At 53.9% G+C, this 19,685-nt stretch overlaps 6 protein-coding genes across 7 annotated transcripts; all 6 read right to left on the bottom strand.

Annotated features, from left to right (window-relative positions):
• Positions 1–1,635: 1,635 nt before the first annotated feature.
• On the bottom strand, positions 1,636–4,353 carry ABB37_03468 (hypothetical protein; the record flags this gene model as incomplete). Its single annotated transcript, XM_015800823.1, has 1 exon — positions 1,636–4,353. Exon 1 carries the CDS (start codon positions 3,538–3,540, stop codon positions 1,636–1,638), a length of 1,905 nt encoding a protein of 634 aa, XP_015660830.1. The 5' UTR covers positions 3,541–4,353.
• A 939-nt stretch (positions 4,354–5,292) lies between these two features.
• On the bottom strand, positions 5,293–7,678 carry ABB37_03467 (putative mitochondrial Mitochondrial carrier protein-like protein; the record flags this gene model as incomplete). Its single annotated transcript, XM_015800822.1, has 1 exon — positions 5,293–7,678. Exon 1 carries the CDS (start codon positions 6,883–6,885, stop codon positions 5,293–5,295), a length of 1,593 nt encoding a protein of 530 aa, XP_015660829.1. The 5' UTR covers positions 6,886–7,678.
• A 1,413-nt stretch (positions 7,679–9,091) lies between these two features.
• On the bottom strand, positions 9,092–9,921 carry ABB37_03466 (putative mitochondrial hypothetical protein; the record flags this gene model as incomplete). The annotated part of the gene is made up of 1 exon (XM_015800821.1): positions 9,092–9,921. The coding sequence occupies exon 1, from the start codon at positions 9,653–9,655 to the stop codon at positions 9,092–9,094; it is 564 nt and encodes a 187-aa protein (XP_015660828.1). The 5' UTR covers positions 9,656–9,921.
• Positions 9,922–10,563: 642 nt separating this feature from the next.
• On the bottom strand, positions 10,564–12,406 carry ABB37_03465 (hypothetical protein; the record flags this gene model as incomplete). Of its 2 annotated transcripts, none has more annotated exons than XM_015800819.1 (1): positions 10,564–12,406. In XM_015800819.1, exon 1 carries the CDS (start codon positions 12,355–12,357, stop codon positions 10,564–10,566), a length of 1,794 nt encoding a protein of 597 aa, XP_015660826.1. In that variant the 5' UTR covers positions 12,358–12,406. The 2 variants fall into 2 exon arrangements, with proteins under 2 accessions (XP_015660826.1, XP_015660827.1); XM_015800820.1 differs by having other exon boundaries at positions 10,564–12,389.
• An 803-nt stretch (positions 12,407–13,209) lies between these two features.
• On the bottom strand, positions 13,210–14,349 carry ABB37_03464 (hypothetical protein; the record flags this gene model as incomplete). Its single annotated transcript, XM_015800818.1, has 1 exon — positions 13,210–14,349. One exon carries the CDS (start codon positions 14,347–14,349, stop codon positions 13,210–13,212), a length of 1,140 nt encoding a protein of 379 aa, XP_015660825.1.
• Positions 14,350–16,052: 1,703 nt separating this feature from the next.
• On the bottom strand, positions 16,053–19,540 carry ABB37_03463 (putative protein kinase; the record flags this gene model as incomplete). The annotated part of the gene is made up of 1 exon (XM_015800817.1): positions 16,053–19,540. The coding sequence occupies exon 1, from the start codon at positions 18,696–18,698 to the stop codon at positions 16,053–16,055; it is 2,646 nt and encodes an 881-aa protein (XP_015660824.1). The 5' UTR covers positions 18,699–19,540.
• Between the last annotated feature and the right edge of the window lie 145 nt (positions 19,541–19,685).

The following is a 19,685-nucleotide window of genomic DNA, read 5'->3' as shown; positions in this document are numbered from 1 at the left end:
TCAGCGGTGCATCGGGAGGTTAGTAGTAGAGAGGACTTTGTCATCACGAGTACGCGAGCGCACGCCACACACCGCCGCACCTCCTCCACAGCGGCACCCTCTCACGCCGCTTTGGTAGTGCACGTAGCCGAATGGAACCGATCAGCTCACACTGCGTAGCAGACGTTTCTTTGTTGTGGCTCTTATCGAGCGACAAACTCTTGAAGGCGAGGTCGGCGGCTACCCCTCCTCTGTTGCTCACGTGGTACGGCGTATTGCATTGGTGCACTAGGGCACAAATCGTACGCAGAGTATAGAAGGTTGAGAACGAAACGTACTTCCTCCGACTTCTATTACTACTGCTGTGTTTAACCAAAGCGAGGCGGCACTGGAAAAGGGCAATGGACGGGAGAGTTGTGTGAAGTGTTCTAAGTGCTCCTTCTGCTCCATAATCACTACAGCAAACACAATTTTGTTTTTTTGTTGATACCTGCATCTTCCCCCTCCCCCCCTTCCATGTAGAGGCGGAGCAGAAATCAGCTTGAGCGTCACTGCTTTACCACAGATCGCTCCAGCCCGAGACAGGCGCTTCACAGGACTGCGTCACGCAAAGCGGGTGACGAAGTCCTCTACCTTTATGTGACTCTTCGTTACTTCTATCACGTGACAGAGTTCGATTTCTTTTTATTCTTATTATAGATACGTGGTGGTATTTGTGTTGTGTTTAGTGTGGCTGTGCAGGAAAGAGACAGAGCACACAGAATTTAGGAGAGTCTACTCCCCTTCGACGAGAAGCAATCACGTGAGAAAGCAACCGATGGCGCAAAGAAACAAACAACCACACACACACAGAAAGAAACAGCAAAATCAAAACACAAAATCGGCAGAAGCAACTTATGCGAAAGGAAGAAGGTCACAAGGGGAAAAAAAATAGAAGGAAAGGAAGCGGATAGTGCCGTCGCGAAGACAAAGGAAACAAAAAAATGGTCGGATTTAACGACTGTGGATGAGCGGGATTTCCATTTCGAAACCAGAAAAAAATTGCTTCATCTTTTGCAGAATCGTCCACGGCTCGTTCACAACTGTTCCGCTTCTTCTTCATCTTACTGTGCAAGTTACAGCTCATTTAAAAAAAAATACGGTTTTTAAAACATCTGATGAAATCACAGGTAGAGATCATAGTCACGGTGAAAAACAAAGGGGGGAGTATATACCTTTTTCAGGAGTGCCTTCCTGGAGATGCAGCTGTGTTGCAGACACACACACACACACACAGAGAGAGAGAGAGAGAGAGAGAACGACACAAAACCTTGGGATACATCCACACGCGCAGCAACAAACGAAACGAACGTAACCTCTTAAAGTAGCTAACAAGAATGTTGTCGAATATGTATATATTTGAAGAAGCATCTTTGACCGTTCCTGCACGCGACAACGCTGGAAGGCTCTTGGGGACGGCAGCCTTCAATGGCTAAAAAGCGTCCGCGCTTTCTACATATATGTATACTAGGTTTTCCCCACACACCCACACATAGAAGAAGGTGTTAAAGCAGGCAGACATGAAAAACAAGGAAAACACATGAGCAGCAGACACACAGAGAGAATCAATACCCAAAGCAATGTAGAAAAAGGACACTGCGACGCTCCGACGACACTTCACATCCGCCGCTCCAGAAGGCGAGCGATATGGAAAAGACGGAGGTGCAGGTACCCGTCGAACAAGTAGGTCACAAAAACCAAGAAGCTCATACACACAAGCGGAATCGTGATGCGCTGAATCAAGAGGACGATCTGTGTATCACAGGGGTAGGGAAAGAACTGGAGCGGAGACGTTACCTCAGGACATCGGCACTCCGAGGAGTTAAACGCCGTGACGCACGACTCAGAGATGCCGCTGCAGCGGTGTGACCCGTAAAAGTAGCACAGGCGCTCCTGTGTGAGCTCGTGTTGATAAAACGACCACCACCGCGTCAAGCTCGCCATCTCCCCCGCCACGATCATCGTTACAATGGCGCATGCGACCGCGCCAAAGGTGAAGAGGCCGCGGATAGCAGTCAGGTAGAGCTGGTCATTTACTGGAATGGACATGCGCACCGAGTGCAGCAGCGTGCACCCAGTCCCCATCACCGACACGACAACGGTGGCGAAAATATAGGGGTACACCTTCATTATATACGGCGCAATCACGGTGAGTTCAGTGGACAGGCTGTTGATGATCTGGTAGGTGAGCACGACAGCAATAAGAACTAACTCCATTACACCAATCATGAAGGTTTGACGCGGCAGGTGGGTGAGATAGAGTACGCCGGTGTGTCGGAACAGCCCATTCGGCGCGCGATACGCACGAAGCACGTTGCGTCGGCCCTGCTCCTTCTTCTTCTTCGCCCGCTTGACGTCACGGTCGATTTTGATGAGGTGCGCCAGCTCCTCCTTCGTCGTCTGTAGCAGCAGTTCGTTGTCGAGGTCAGGGCAGTTGCATCGGCACGTGACGAAAGCGCGGAGGGGCACCATGCGAGGGTTGTTTCCCTGCGAGGTATGAATCAAATACCGTCGCACGAACATGCGAAGACACTGCATATCAAAAAGCAGCTTCGTGGGATCTTGAAAAACGGAGTAGAAGCTGCTGCGGGGGTCGACGCCGAACTCGACGCGGTGAATGCGGGAGCGGGAGAAGGTAACATATGGAATGGGGCCCATGGAGCCCTCGTGGCCCCGCATGCGGTTCCGCACCCGCGTGGTGGCCTCTGCGTGCGTCTCGCCTAGGTCATTCAGCAGCTGCGGCTCCTCCATCCGCAGTGTGGCTGTCGTGTGGTCAAAGTCAAAATCATTCCCGTTAGCGCGATGTGAGCCACCGTCGGACGCGCTGTCAGTGCTGTGGCGGTGCGCCTCGCGCTCCTCGCGCGTCGTGGCTGGGGGCGTCGCCATGCCCGCGTGCGGGCCGCCCTCACCGCCGGTGTTGAAGTCGTTCATGCCACCCCTCTCGTTGCTGCTGCCGCCCTCCATCGTCTCCTGTCCTCTGCCCTTTCCGTTTCCTTGGTTGTTGTCCTGGTCGTGGCGAAGCTGCAGCTTGTGCAGCTGGAAGTCTTCTTCAGTGTAGCGCTGAACGTAGATGAGCATCACCGTCTCCTTGTTGATGGTGCCAACGAGGCCCTCGTAGTAGAAAGAGTGTGTCTCGCCATTGACCGTAGTGTCCCCTTTGAACGTCACACACCGACCGATCAGCTTCAGCTCAGGTGGGGAAATCAGAGGGAGGTGCTCGATCGGCTTGTCGCCGTGAATGACGGCCTTGTTGACGAGCTCCTCAATGGGCGGCTCCTGCTCCTCCTCTGTTCGTGATGTGTGGGGTTGCGGTGTTCGCGGCTCCTCCTGCGACGACTGCGGCTCTGTCGGTGGGACAGCGCTGCCGTGGTCGGGTTGAGTGGCGCCTGCCGAAGTGGCAGTAGCAGCAGCAGACGGCACGTTGTTGGAGAAAGAAGTGCCGCCACCGGCAGCGTGAGGCGGAGGTTGGGCAGCGTCCGCGTCCAACGTCGTGATGCCGACAATGCGAGCGGCTGGAAGCATTCCGAATTCGTTTCCCTTTCAGCTACTTATAAGCTTTTCTTTTTGTGGTGCTTTAACAAGAAAGAAACAAGTCTTACCTGCAGAAGCAAAGTTATAAAGGAAGGATAACGATATCTCTTGTGACGTGAACCGCTTCGGCTATTCCACTGACACTTCCGGCGGACTTCGCAAACACACACACACACCCAACAAAAACGTAGGAGTACCACCACAGAAAAACTTCCTCGTTGTTTGCTTTAAAACACGCAGACAAAGAAAAACAACAACAACACAGAGATAAAGTAGAAGTCGACAACTGTGACTTCCCCCGGGACTCGGAGAGCGTGCCGTTGAGGCCGTTGCACAAGTAGCTGAAAAGACAAAACCGCAAAGGTCAACACAGAACCTACCGTAGACGAACGTGGAACGAAAGTACCGCCGCCGCCGCGGTAGGAGGGTTGAAGAAGAAAACAAAAGAGCAAAAGAAAGAGGAAAATGGAGCAACTGGATCGCAAAGAGAAGTGGCTCTTCGAATCACTACGCTTCCTCTTCCTGCAGCTGAAACGTGTCAGACGAATACGGACGCAATCCACTCCCACTGTTGCGCTGTCTGCGGGAGAGAAGTGATGACATACGAGTTTCTTTGTTGAAGGAAGTGTGCATTCACCTCCTTCTCTTTTCCCCCTTTTCTTCTTCTTTTCCGGTCGTACTTTTCGTGGTCGCCACTCCTTTCGGTAATGCTCGGAATTTCAGTAAACCCACCGACGTGCCGTAAAATAGCGCTGCTTTCGCCCATTCAATAGGCGATTCGAATTGAAAGCCTCTTTTGTGTCTTGTTGAATGCGTATGACGGAGATGCGGTGCAACGAGTAAAAGTGCAAAACAGTTTGGCAAATATGAGGCAAAAAGGGAAGAAAGGTGTCGCAAAAGAGAAGCGCAGCGCAACAACACTCAGCAACAAAAGGCAAAGCATAATAACACCAGCAAACCCCCCCCCCCCCCCGACGCTCGACGCCACAACAAACAGAGACCTTCCTTATCTCTGCTTTCGGTGCCGCACACGTTGCCGTCACCGCCCCCCCCCCCTTCCTTCCTTTTCCGTCTTCGTTTGTTTGCTTGTTTCGTATGGAATGTTATCAAACTGCTTACTTTCTCGATGCGACGACCATCGAAAAGATAATTAAAAAAGGTGGGACACAACAGTTAAATTCACCCTGTCCACCACAAACAAGACGCACAGATGGGTTGCCGTAAGAGCAACTCAATGGGAAAATCGCCAACTTCATCTTGGTGCCCACACACACGCAGAGGGTACCAAAAGAGAAAAAAGACGAAGAGAAAGTTAAAGTAAAAATAAATGTTAAGCGACGTCGCGTGGACTCACAGCTGTCCCTCTCCCCACCCCAACCCCCAGACGGATGGGCAAAAGGAGCCGAACTTATTACAATTACCAGGAGAACAACGACCAATAAAAGAAAAGGGAAAGACATCCCACCAAAGAAATCACCAGCATCTACAATAATAATAAAAACCAGGACCGATAAGCGACGCGTCAAGCAAATAAACAAGCAAAAAGAGGAAAAAAAAACAGAAAGAAGCATGAAGAGAAAAATTCTTTCCAAGCAAGTCTGCGGCGAGAAAACGGAGGAGAAACAACAGCAAACAAATTATTAATGGAATGTACAAGAAACAGCGTCTGCCGCAGAGAAACCACTAACAGCAACAACAATCATAATAAGTTCAATCGGCACCGTCCAAGCGACCTTCCCCGCTTCATGAATCGTCATCCACCAGCTGCCGCTGAGTCCACTCAAACACAACGAAGGTGCACGCGCTCGCCGGTACCGCCTTCAAATAGTTCGCCGTCAGTCCACTGAACAGAGAGGTGACACCCTTGTTGCGGATCATCTTCACACAGCAGTCCAGCATTCCATTGTACTTCTTCGCCCGTCCGTTGGTCCCCTGCGTTTGCAGGCGAGTTCGAATGACATTGAGTGGGTAGGAGACGGTCTGAGCGACGGTTGAGGCGAACATGCCAACCAGGCCGACCTCGGCTGAGTTCAAGCTGGCCTCGTGCCGGTTCATCTTCAGCACCTGCATGCGATAGAGCATGATGGACTGCTGGGCGCTAGAGTAGAGACCCATTTCAAGGCCACGGTACACCACAATGCCGACCATATTGGGGGTGAAGCCTTTGTAGAACTCCTTGATGCCGCCTTCTCGGTAGCCCGACCGCACAATTTCACGGAAGCCGCCGCGGTACTCGTTCGAGCGCGACACCACCGCGCGCGTCTTCACCACCTCTAACGGGTACAACAGGCCCTGCGCGCCGAGGCCGGCGATGGCGCCGACGACACAGTTTATGAGTAGCTGCGGGATAGAGGATAGGCAGCCGATCCGGTTAAAAGGTGGCGTGAAGATGGACGCCTCCGCGGATATAACGCGCTCCCGCTCGTGCAGCTCCTGCGGCGTCAAGTAATGCCAATCTGGGGTGGAAGAGGAATGCGCAGAGGACGAAGAGGCGGGGGACAGTGAATGCGGCGAGCGTGTCGGCGTTGCATCGCTGCCGGGATGATGACTGGTGGATCTGCTGGCACGAGATGCGTCGGCAAGTGCCTTCGACGTGCTTGATGCCGAAGATCCCATCATGGACGCCCGCTCCTCCTCCTCGCGCAGGCTAATGGCAAAGCTGCGTTCGTCGTGTCCTTTCCATTGTGCAATGGACCGCTTGCGACGTCGCTTCTCCCGCTCAGCGCAGTCCTCGTACAAGGACGACAAGTACCGTCGGATCGAGAAGACGATGGCAAACTCCGGACCTGCCTTGAAGCAGTTAATGACGTTTCCTCTCCAGAATGCTTGCCAACCGCCGTCGGCTTTGATGAGACGCGCCACCTGGAGAAGGCTCGGGTGAGTGCGGTGAAGCGACGCCGCTGCTCTTGCGTTGCCCACAGCGCCACCGGCAGAGGTTTTTAAGTCGGAGGGGGGCTGGACGAGGTGCCCCTCCTGCGCTATAAGTTTAATGCGGTCCAGCGGGGCGGTCAGCGTGCGACTCGCCGCCCCCGCCACGCCACCGGCAACAAAGGTGGCAAGGGTGCTGTACCAGTCGCGTCGCACGTGCAGCGACTTGGTCACCGTCAGCTCATCCTCGTCACCGTCCGAGATTCTGGGAACTTCCTCTACTGCTGCCGCTGCTGCCGCTGTTGTGCAAGAAGATGACGAAGTTGGATAAGCGGTAGAGGCTGGCGTCAGCAGGGACGTCGCACCACCATCTGCTAAAGGGAGATTTGTGTTTGGAAGAGATGAACCGGTGCTAAGTCCTACTATTTCCTCCCTTTTGGCATCACCAGCATTTCCCGTATTGCCCATGATACGGAAGGAGGAAAGGAAAGAAATGAAAGGAAGCCGTAGCGCTCAGTAATAGGAATAATAACAATAATAAGTGAATTAAATACCGGGAGTTAAGATGGAGCTTTCAGTCAGAAAGAGGTCACTGCAACGGTACTCTAGCGATAGGCGTCGTCCTCTGTGATTGCTGTGTCCTATTATGTATATATATGTCACAACGGTGGCAAGAATCCAATGCAATGGAGACAGCCTAGAAAAAAAAAACGGAGACCAGCCAACCACACCAAATAGCCGTAGTGCTACCTGGCGACTAGGAAATAGGAGCTGAGCCTGAAGGGTAAGGTTGAAGGAGCGTCCACCGTTGCCAGCAGCGCCGAAATTCGCTTCCACTACTCAAAACGAAAAAGAAAAGGGAGTGCAGCGGTGAATTGAGTCCCCTTCAAAAAGCGCTCTCTTGAGAACAATGCACGGATCTCTTTCTCCCTCTTCTGTGACGATAACTTGTCTTTTCCCTGTTTATAAATGAATATGCTGTTAAAAAAAAAACAAAAAAGGTAACAACTAGCAGACCAAATGTACGAGCAGGAGAGTTATAAAGAGAACGCGCAAACAAATCTGGCGCGTAAACCTACCATTACAAAAGCTGCCGCGCCTGCCTTCCAGTGCCCTTTTTCCCTTTCTAGAAACAAAAACGGTACGTTAACGAGGTCTTATGAAGCTCTTAGAAATATGTAGTCGAGAAACACCTTTCCTAAACTCAAAAAAGCAACGCAGGGTGATGAGTGCGGCTGTGCAGAGTTGTGCTCCGCTCTCTTGTTGGCGTATGTGCATGTGCACCCCGTCGAGGAAGTGCGGGAAGTGACAACGAAAGAAAGAAAGAAAAAAGGCGTGAGAGAAAATACGAGACGAGTGGAAGCAAAGCAGAAAAGAACAACCGATGCCTCCTTATCATTTGAGCAGTGCGAAGTCACCCAAAGGGAGACCACCCGCCCTCGACAAGCGCACCTAGCTCTTTCAAAGCATTGCACATAACGAGAGAGAGAAGCAACCGGCGTCGGTCATTCAGTCATTTCATTCCCGTGGGGGGGGGGGGGCGGCGAGCGGGACACGCCAGAAGAGCCCTGACATCCAAAAGACAGAAAGAAAGAGGGAGAGAGAGTACGCGCAGAAAGCACGGCAAACCCCGCAGCGCGATGCAACCGCTCTTTTTTATTTGTTTATTTCCCTCACCCGTTCGTTGATGCATGAGTAAGAGAACGGCGAAAAGAAAACGAAAGATAACAGCGTTGTGCAGAGAGGATAAAAACAAAGAAACAACAGGACTCCACTAATGAACCGCTTCCATGTGAAAGCACGGCAGACGGAACCACACATCAACAACAACCACGTCAGCACCAACAAGAAAAAAAAAAGTTGAAATAGCGAGAGACGCCCGCAAACCACACGGAAGTAGCTGAGATCAACACCAAACAAGAAAGATCGAAAAATAAAACACAAGAGAAAGAGTGCCACAGTGCGCTGCAGAAAAGGAAACAGTAGGCTTTGTGTGACGCTCAGCCATAAATAAATGAAAAGAAAAGATGGAAGAAACAAAACGGAGAACGGAGTCTTCGCTCACAAAGAAGCGCAGAACATCCTCCTCCCCTCCGTTTCTATTGCTGCGGTGAACTCCACATCGTCTTTCCGCCTTCGTTCGATAGTTTGAAAGCACCGCGACAAAAAACCGAAATCCTGAATGCTGCCGTATCGCATGCGATTCCCTCCGTATTGCTTTCCCCAAGGTCGCCAAGAAGAATATGTTCGGTTATCTGAAACAAGCAACAAGAGTCACTTATGTGCGCCGCACTTCGACTATACCACACACACAGAGAGCAAGAAAAAGAGTTAACTGTTATTTTATATATATGTCTGCTGTATCAGTGCTGTGGTCGTGAAACAGGAAGAAGCAAGTTGCATGAGTTTTTTGGTGTACGAGTAAGCACCACGAGCGCGGTGAAGTGCGGATGGGGGATCGGATCTCGCGTTCCGCTAGCATGAGACCATCCGCGCCCCCACACAAACACAAGCACACAAAAGAAAAGAAAAAGAAGAGAAAGGCACAAAGAGCAGGCGGGTACACCACCTCGTCCGTACGCAGAGGGAAGTAGAGCCCTGCGGGTAAGATGAGGTCTCTTATCTTTACCCTCTCTTCTCTCTTCTCTCTTCTCTCTTTACTTCTTTTTATTAGTTACTCGGTGACCTTGTAGAACGCCTCGTCAGGGACGTACCAGCCCACCACCGGGTACTTCAAGTTGAACTTCTCCACGTACTCCTCCAACACCTCCAACTCCTCCTCCGTGCAGTTCACCCAGTACTGGTTCAGGTATTTCCCGGTGAGGTCCGCCTTGGCGAGCGCACGGGACGCCTCCGTGCCGGCGAAGATGTGATAGTGCTGGCCAGGACCGTAGAAGTGCGGTGCCACCTCGTAGACTTTCATCTTGACGCTCATCAGAATGCGCTCGTTCTTCACGCCATCGTACTGCTCAAGCTGCTCACGTGTGTAGCCTTTCTTGGGGATATTCGAGACCGGGCGGATGCCGCTGCCAGCCGACGCCCCACCATTGGCGGTGCTGCCGCCCTCCTCGGCGGAAGATGACATGCGCTTCTTCAGCGCAACGCCCCATCGGTGGCCCACCATGCCGAGTTTCTTGGTGTAGCCGCTTTTGTGCAGTACGTAGAAGACGGAGACGGTGACCGCCGCAGCCGAGACGACGGCGGCAACAATAATCTTTGGCTTGTGATCCGTGGGCATGTTGATGGCAACTAGAAACAAGAAGGAAAAAAAAGAACCCGAACGTGCAAAGAAACGACCACAAAAGAAAAGATGATAGGAGACTTGAGGACAAGATAAGGTGACCACGTCCCAGCGATCAGACAGAAAAAAAAATACAAACGACAAACACCGTGAGCGACACAGCCAGCAACAGCCCAAGCAAAAAGGAGAAAAAATTAAAAGTCGAACTAATAACTCACTCGATGTGTACGGGGCGTGTGTGTATGCCGCAGGACTACAAGACTGTGAAGTTGGATAAGGAGTCAAGGAAAACAGGAAAGACAAAGGAAAGGAACGTCCACTACTCAACACTTACTACACGGTGGGAGAAATGAACTCAGAAAAGAGAGGCACTCGCGTTGTGTTGTCCACCAGCACGAAGCCGAAACAGCGTTTTCTCCCGCATTCATCATTACAAATACGACTGAAGGCAGCTGGAATCTCTGATGGGGATTCTTCGTGTGGGCCTCGGTTGGTGCCACCCGCCGCCACAGCACCCTGAGGGGCGGAGGTATCCTTGACACCGTTGACATGGAAAACGGGCGCGAAGAAACTCTTCGTTTTCTGTGTAGTACATTTTTTTAGTTGTTCATGTTTTCCCACCTGCTATGATTACATCGAAGACACGCGAAAATGCGTCGCGGAGAGGAGACGACGGCGAAGCGACGAGGAACATAAACGCCCACAGCCCGCAAAATGCAAACACCAGAAAAAGAAAAGACCGAGCGAACCTTCAAAAATTTTACATCAAAGAAATTGTTCTTTTTCTTTTCTCTTTTGTCGGTACGCAAAGATAACACAGAGGAGAGAGAGCGAGAAGCCACCTGCTTTGCACAGACAGGCAGCGGTGATTCGTCTCCCGGCGCACCCTCAAAACCCGGTTTCGCTTAGTACACGGGCTGCAAACAGGGATTCTCATACACGTTGTCGTTGATAGGAATGCTCTGAAAGTCGTTGTGGAGGAAAGCTATATTTGCGCCCTCGCGGATGCGCACCACGGCATCTGTAGTGAAATGGTTGTTTCGCACCAGCACCGACTTGGACCCGCTCTGGCAGTCCAGCCCGTAGTACGCACACGCCTCCACAAAGTTGCGTCGCAGCCCGACCAGCCGTGCCGACTTATCCAACAAGACTGCCGTGCTCGTGAAGTGATGAAAAGCGTTTCCATCGAGCACCGTGTCGCACGCCTCGGCGGACAGCTGCTGAGCCGACTTGGTTGCAGCTTCCCGGTGGGACATGTAGACGGAGTAGTTGCCGCGGACATACACACCGACGCCAAGGGCCACAAAGCCGCAGGACAGCGCCTGCAGCTTGGCGCTGTCCGTCTGGATCCCCACGGCGCCACTTCGTTGCTGACAGGCACCGTGGACTGCGTCTTTGAGGTCTCCTGCCAAGACGATGGGTGCATAAAGCCCGCCGGCCTCCCTCTTGTTGTGCGTGGTGTTGGCGCTGTCCGGGTCCAAGGCATCGTCGTCAAGGCCAGCCTCCGCGCCAGCTTCATCGCTGCTGAGGTCGGCAGAAGCGCCTGCTGTCTGCAGTGCCAACGCGGGGATATCAGCAGTCCACCACACCTCCTGCCGTGCGCCCGTGAAGAGGCACTTACGGACCGTGACCTGCGAGCTAGGGAGGGTGTACAACCCGCACCGCTGCGGCGCCTCAAACGTGCACTTGGTGCACTCCACCCTGCAGTACTGACTCACCACCAGTTGCGGGCGGTCCACCGCGGCAGAGGCGAAACAGCAGTTCTGAAAGGTGACGTGGGCGCGGCGCACCACCACAGGTCCGGCAAAGGTGATGTGGCGGAAGACGACGCGGGCCCAACGATCGGGGTGGGCGAAGGTCATTAGGTAATCCGCCTGCTCCTGTGCGCGTTGCATCGCCTGTTCTGTCTGCTGCAGATACTCCGCCTCAATCGCGGCCTTCTTGCGCTCTAGCTCCTCCACCTGCTCCGGGGTCAGCTTCGTCTTGCCCTTCTTCGACCGCTTCGCAGCGCTGCTCGGCTTCTTCGACCGGGCGTCCTTCACGGCGGTCTCCGGCTGCTCGTCGAGGGTGACGGCGTCCAGGTTCGGCTTCGAGGGCAGCTGCGGCGGCACGACAATCTTTGGGGGCATCCCCTCAATGGAGCAGCTGCCCGACACGACAACATCCCTGGCGGCGTACGTTGCCCCGACCGCGACGGTCTGCACGTAGCGAGTGTCGTGCAGGGCATCCTCGTAAGGGTTGACCGGCTCCACCGGCGAGACCGTCTCCCCTTGCTCTGCAGCTGCAGCCCCGGAGGCTTCGTCGTCGTAAGAAGTCGCTGCGGGCGCAGCCCACGTCTTCGTCGCACCGTGCGCTTGTCCGCACTGCTGCCGCGACACCCCCTCAATGTTCATATGATCCACCACGACGACCGTGACGGGTTGCTTTGCCTCCTCCACACTCATGGCGGCTGCGGCGTCGGCGGTGCTGGTGGGAAGCAGAAAAATGTTGGTACGGGGGAGAGGGGCGATGGCACCGTCTGGCTCGGTGTGGGCGGCCGTCACCTGCGCGCTCACCGCGCTGACTGACTCGATCGTTTCGTAGGACGACCACCCGCCAATGTAGGTGACACACGGTCCATTCTTCAGCGTCTCCGGGACTGGCAGCTCCTCCTTGGCGGACTTGCTGGAGCCTCTGGCGGACTTCTTTTTAATCGGCATGGAAGCGGGATGTGTCAGGGGCAACAGCGACTTTAAAAAATGATGTGCTGTGGTCCGCGGCGGTGCCATCGTGATGAGGCAAAAAACACGTTAATGGCGAGGGAGAGTAAGAAACAGAGGAGACCAAAAATCAAAAAAGGACGTGTGGAGTGAAAATCCGTTGGAAGTCGTGATGGATGCTGCGCATCAACCGAAGATTACTCTCGTTTTCGATGTGTGTGTGCGTGTGTGTGGAGTATCAATAGAGAGCTCAAACAAGCAATCAGGCGAATCCCCGCTGCCCGGTAGAATAACTGCAAAACACACCGTCACGAAGCACCACCTCCGCGTGTTTTAGTTTACTGGTTTGGTTTAGTTTTCTTTTGGTATTGAAGCTGTCAACATAAAAAGAGGAGCACATGACAATTCTCACACTGGAAGCGGCGGTGCCCTGGCTGCCCTCTACCACTAACGACTCAATTTTTTGTCAAAGATGTCGCATCCCTCACGCCAGAGAAAAAAAAAAGAAGAGGAAAGAAGCGCACGCACCTCTGAAGCTTTTTGCTTGGGGCAGGCTCGGTGAGGATGTGCACACAACCGTGAACAGCGCGAATAGCACAATGAAAACAAAGGATGTAATAGGCGGCGCGATGCTAAGCATATATACACACACGCACGCAGGGAAAAACACACATCTACTCTGTCGTTCACCGAGTCACCTACTTGGCTCCCACTCAGCGTCACAAGGCGTGTTAGCAGCAGCAGTCACAAGCGGCATTTTGCAAATACGCCAACATCGAAGCGCAGATCCTCTTCACATTTTATCTTGTTTTGCGTTAGACCTGTTCCCTTCGCGCTTTTCTTAAAACCGGCCTACTGGGGGTGTCCATGGCACACCCACAAAGGCGGGCGACGCTTCTCACCGTGCACCAGCGGCATCTCCGTCGCAAAAGGGTGGCTTCCATCCGACTCTGACTTCACCAAAAAGGCATCCGTCAGCTTCGTCTCAATCACCGCCTTGGCGCTCTTCATCGTCACCCACGAGCACTGACAGCAGTACGCCGCGGTCGCCGGATTCACCTTCAACACGTATTGGCCCGACCGTTGCCCGTCCTCGACTCCGACCGGCGTCGCGTTCGCCAGCCGGCACCAGTCGGGGTAGAAGTTGCGCAGCGTCAGGTACAGATTCACCCTGCCGTGGGCGTCCTCCCACTCCGCGCCCTGCAGACGCACCACCATGTAGTTGCACCTGTGGCACAGAATGTGCGGGCAGCCGCCGTCGTTGGTGCAGTCGCCGTGGTGGTCGAGGCAGCCGTTGCCGAGCTTCGACACCACCGCGTGGAAGGCGCCCTTCTTCACCATGGCCTGCGCACGGGTGGAGGCCGCAATGGCGAGTTCGTTTGTGGCAAGTGCGCGTAGTTGCTGGAGAGTTGGGTGGGTGGCGGCCCCGCATAAAGCGGCACCGCGGTTGGTGAGGTAGCAACGCGGCGCACACGAGAAGGCGCCGTCGGAGTCGGACAGCGAAGGAAACGGAACGGGGTGTATTACCGGGCTGCTCACACCACCACGGAGGGTGGGGGCGTCGGGTTGGGGGACCCCGGAAGAGTTACGAATGGGGCTGGAGGCAGCACCATGGCCGTCTACCGCTGTTGAGTTTCTCTTGACATTCGCATCCCCCTCATCCTCACTGGTATCGTCGTCAAAGGCGTGTCCGACAGAATGACGAACTGCAGCCGTCGTGGTGGCGGAGGTGGTGGTGGTGGGGTGGGCAGCCGTGGCAGATGAAGAGATGGGAGAGTTAGCAACACGCAAAGACGAGCGAGCGACGCCAACACCACCACTCACGTGCGCATTGGTTGGCACACCGCTTTCATTGTCGCTGTCGTCGTCCCACTCCGATTGCCGGCGATGCGGTGGAGGTGGGGCACCTGAGGCCTTGTGCACCGGATTCTTCTTCTTGGCCTTATCAGGGAACAGCTCGCCAATTAGATCGTCGACACCAGCACCCGACATAGTTACGAGTCGGGTTTCGCTGTTGTTTAGTTTCAACAGAGGCAAAAAAGAGGAAGAAAAGAAATGACGTGAACGATACAATTATGCATGCCGCAGCAAAGACAATCCAAACCAACGTATTCGGTCTTCACAGAACCGGACCTAACAAGGGCAGAAAAGGAAAAACCCTTTTCCGTATATACTGCATATATATGTATATGTATATATCAGTTGGTAGAGCTCTACCAAAACTAAAAAAGACAGCGTAGTTCACCACAACTGTTCGTGTCAAAGTGTACTAAAACACACACACACGCACAGAAAATGAGAGAGGAAGGAGAAGATCGAGAAAATGAAAGAGCACGAGGAAAGTTGAAGGCCCGCCGTCTCAACTAGAAGTAGACAGCCCAAAGTACCCGCGAGCGCGTGATTCAAGATGTCAAAAAATGCCTTGCACTGAAGAACGCAAGACACCCCGCTGGTGGACCTCCACCGCGACACCTCTCTTTTCCCTCCGAGCCCGATGTGAACCGAAGCAACGCTTCGGCCCTTTGCAAAGAAAAAAAAAAGAGGTAAGCTCAACCGACGTTGTAAACAATCGAGAAGGAGATCTTCCCCCCAAAAGCAACACTGTTCTGGAAGCCACACTCCACACACTGCTTTGAGCGATACCAAAAGCAACGTGTCCATTTCGCCAAACACATTTTGAGTTTTCCTCTTGTTGTTTTGGTCATCTTCGTTTCGAGTCTAGATGGAAGCTGAGAGAAAGACATATATACTAAAGACGAGAGAATCAACGAAACGTGCAAAAAGCAACGCGTTGAAACATTCAAAAACAACAACAAAAAAAAACGTACACAAACACGAACACAGGAAGAAATCGCAACCAAAAAAGGCTTCAACACCACAATTGCGAGAGGGAAGCAAAAGAACGAAAACAAAGAGAAAAACAGAAGGCAACGAACTCAGTACAAACAAAACTGAAGCCACAAAAAAAAAAACAAGAGGGGAGAGAGAGAGGTGGTAATCGAGCGAGGATAGAAATGGTACACGGATCTACAAAAACAAGAAAACAAATACTGAAGTTTCAGCGGAAAGGCATCCAACGAGAAAACGACGAGACGCGCACATGTAGATCAGACGATCACCCCAAATGCAAAGAAGAGGGAAAAAGATCAGTTAGCACCACAAGACAACAGGAAGCCATTATCTGTTTTATTATATATTGCTTGCCTGGCATACAGTTAAGAAAGGAAATACGAATCCAACAACAAACAAAAAGCGTTTAACAAGAACCTAGAAACACACTCACACACACAAAGTGAAAATCTTTTTGAGAATGAACATCTACGTTCTTTTGCGTCTTGGGAACATTAATAATAATAATAATCCATACTTACCCCAACGAGACGAACAAAAAGCAAATGCGATTTTTTTTTCCACGGCTGGCATCAGCGCTTTCAACTAAGTTCTATCCTGCTTTTACACACGCGTTATGCTGAAAGCCCGCAAGAAAGAAGAAGACAAATCAGCCGCTCCCTTCCTCTTCTTATAATTCCTGGTCCCCATTTCAGATTCACGTGGGCAAAGGTCGTCTTCACTTACGTCGGAAAAAAAGGGAAGGTTATTTGGAGTAGAAGTGAGTGGTATGAGAGATGCGGAATTTTTATTTGCTCTCAGCATTCATCCTGCTTCCCGGTCTATCTTCGCCGCACTGCAGGTCACTACATCACCGTACAATCGCAGTTCGACTTCTTCTTATCCTTGGAGGGCTTCTTCGTATTCGGGCCTTGCTGCGCCTCAGCGTTGTCGTTGTTCGGCGCATCCAGATCTACTGCAGGGCCACCCATCGGCCGCTGCAGCGGGGCGTTGCCCACCTTGTCTATCGCATCATTCTCCCTCCTCACGGCGTCGCCGTCGCCGTGCCGGCGCACCGGCTGTCCGTTGTTCCGCCAGTCGGGCGCCTCCTTCGCACGCATGGAGTTGCTCGGCTCCACGGCGGAGCTGGACGGCGGGATGGCCGGTGTGGGTGTCGCCACGGCTGATGCGCTACCCGGCCGGCCGGGGCGGCCAGAGCGGCCGTAGTCGCTGCGATTGCCATTCGCCGGCGTGGGTTGATCACGCGACGAGAACTCGTGCGGATCGAAATCGTCGGAGCTGTCGCGCGCCGCGGGTGTGTCGCTTCCTTCGGCCAGGAAGCCCGAGGGAGCGCCGGGTTCCTCGAAGGTGCCTGGCTGACGAGTCGCAAAAGGAGGCGCTATGGAGGCTTCTGGACGGGTGCTCGCCCCGCCACCAGCGCCGACCACGTCGACGTCGCTCATGCGCAGCATGCCACTGTTTTGGTGTTGCGGCGACCCGTTAATGTTATGGTCGCCCGGCACGTGAATCAGGTCCACCGCGGGCGGGGTGCTACGGTTGTTGGCGCCTGTCGCACTATTGGACTGCAGGCCACTAGGTGAGAGGGGGGTGCGGAGCAGCTGCGCCTTCCTTGCGCCGGTGTCGGAGAGATTCGATTGCTGTAGCGCGGCAGCTGCGCGATACGCAGGGGACATGTTGCCGCTGTTCCCTGCCGCGTCGTGGGCCGAGTTGACGTTCGCCACCGCCTGCTGTTGCTGTTGCTGGCGTGGCGGGGACGAGGCTACTACGGGCGGCGCCGCCGCATTCGGCTGAGGTGCCTTCTCCGCCTCTCGACGCGGCGCCACCTCGTGACCGTCCATGTCCATGCCGGAGTCCACCATGGACGGGTCCATCTCCCACTCCACCGGCTTGTTGGGTGGGTAGCCGCGTCGCTCAAGCGCGCGGTGCATCAGCGTAATCAGCAAATCATAGTCCGGTTCATCCTCGTAGCGAAGGGTCTGCAGGTGGGCTAAGAAGGGCTGGAACTCACGGGGCAGGTTGCGGACCAGATGCGGGGTGATGGACTCCTCCTTGCAGCGCCCAATGTCGTCCTTGTCCTTGTACTTGCGCCACGGCAGCGTGCCGGTGGCGAACTCGACGAGCATAAAAAGCAAACTCCACAGATCGTCGACGCGGCCGAGCTCCTGGTGATGGTGGGAGGCCACGGAGGCGTATCGGCTCGTCCCACGAAAGCCGGCATTGTCGCGCGGAAGTCGAATTTCGCCGTTGGAGCGCCGAAAGCGGCGGGCGAGACCGAAGTCGATCAGATAGCACGTCGTGTGCTCTGGTGTGTTGGGCAGGCCCGTCACGAAATTCGACGGTTTAATGTCGCGGTGCACCAGCCCAAGATCGTGCACGCCGCGAATGGCGGTGAGGCACGAAATGCCTGCCTTCAGCGTCGTGTAGATGTTGAAGGTGCCGTGTTGACTGCGGCGGCGCAGTTCGGCCAAATTCGGTCCTAACTTCTCCATCACGAGGTAATTCATCCCGCTCAAGCACCCACTCCCGAGATAGCGGACGATCTGCGGACACGGCTGCACCTTCTTCAGCGCCAGCGCCTCTAATCGCAGGACATTCTTGTTTTCTTGTTCTACTTTGATGCACACCTCGTGGCGCTCCTCTGGCGGCGGGAGGTGGTCCAACAGAGCTAAGTTTTCTAGAGTCACGGCCAGCGTGTCCTCCTCCGGAATCGGGCCGTCCACCTCTATCGCGGTAAAGGTCTCGCCAAACGAGCCGGCGCCGATGCGGTTGATGATGACCCAGCGGCGCAGCCGCATACCGAGCTGGATTTTGGTCTGCGCCAGCTTCGGCCCCGCCGGTGGCACCGGCTTGTCCTGGTTGCCGCTGCCGTTGTTGTCATGCGAGCCGGCAGCGACCTCGTCTGCGCGTCGGCTGCCATCGCCGACGTTTTTATTGTTCGCATTGCTGTTCCCACGTGCGGCACCGTTGGCGCCACCGCTCTCGCCGTTGCGCGCGGCATCACTCCAGTTCCCGCCTTGCCGGGGCGCGGGGGAGGCTACGGCAGCCATGGGAGGCGTTGGGGAGCTAACGCCCGCTCGTGCGAGATTTGCCTCTGTGGAAGGCAGAGGAGCCGCGTTGATGGGCGGCGGTGACACGAGGACGGCCTCGTCCGGCGACGGCGAGGCAGCCGAGTGGCTGTGCGGCGTGTTGCTCGGCACCGCGTGCGAATGACGGCGCCCTTTCTGCCGCTGTTGCGAGTGGCGCGAGCCGGCCGAGGAGCGAATGAGGTTGAGAGAATTTCTGCGCGCGGAGCGAGACACCGGTTCGACGCTTGCCGGGGGTACACCCGCGTTGGGATCGACGCGTCGCTGTGGCGCCGTTAGGGTCCTGGTGCCACCGCCTTCTTGTGCGTGTTCGTGCTGGACGCGCTCGTTGAGATCGCGAATTTCAGCGCTGGCGACGATGCTGCTGAAGTTGTGGCAAATTTTATTGTTGCCGATGTCCACCTGCATACAGGCGAGCGGATCACGTAGACGATGGTGAAAAGAAGCGGTGTTGAGCGTCTTCCGTGGTGCCTGCGATGTCACCGCTTGATTACACACACTTGGGTCAGCAACCTGTATTTCTTTTGTTTCCTGAAATGACCTCTTCAACACGGTAGCGTGGTCAGTAACGAAAAGGCAGATGTATTCTACGCTTGTAAAATGCCAGAACCTTCTTTTTAACTTTTTACGGTCTTTGTACCTTTAAATTATTGTAATTGAAGGACGAGCACTCAAAGGAACTGCGATGCCGTTGTGTATGGAAGCCAGCGATGAGAAAAGGACGCAACTAGCGCAACGCAACAGAGACAAGTAAACTACCAAGAACCGCCACAACACTAAGAAGACCCTTTCTCTACGTATACAACAGAGACCTTTAAAAAAAAATGAGAAAAAAATACCGCAGAAAGAGTAGGATACGAGGTGCGTCCGCAGCGAGGGGAAAAAAGTAAAGGAGGAGAACGTAAGAAACAAAAGACTCCAGCAACCCACTGTGAAAGAATCCAACGTAGTCCAACTTGATCAACGAAGTTGCTGCATCACCAGAGCCTGAAGAGCTACAGCAGAAAACAACAACCGCAAAAATAGTGAATGCGTTAACGGAAAGAGAGACAGAGAGGGAGAAAGAAAGAAAACAAAGCGAGCGAGACGTGGAACAGGTAAAGGAGGAAGGCGGAACAGGAAGACCAAAAAAAAAACGGGAGGAAAGACTCGCTCTTTTCCCCGTCACTTCGTTTTGCGTTGTTCGTTCACGTACGCTCTTGACGCTTTCGTGTTCGCGTTCTTCCACGACGACTGTTCTGTCAACGACTGAATCCCGTACAGGCAGTGGGAGGGAAGGTGAGCGATAATGGTTGTTGATTTTTTGCGATGTGAAGAATGAAGCGTGGTGTGTGGGAGTACGCGGTGGCGAACAACACGAACAGCAACACTAACAAAATAAAAGGAGGCGGAGAG

Source organism: Leptomonas pyrrhocoris (assembly GCF_001293395.1).
Source record: "Leptomonas pyrrhocoris isolate H10 chromosome Unknown, whole genome shotgun sequence".
In the NCBI taxonomy this organism is placed as follows: Eukaryota; Euglenozoa; class Kinetoplastea; order Trypanosomatida; family Trypanosomatidae; genus Leptomonas; species Leptomonas pyrrhocoris.
This window is presented reverse-complemented; position numbering and strand designations above follow the sequence as displayed.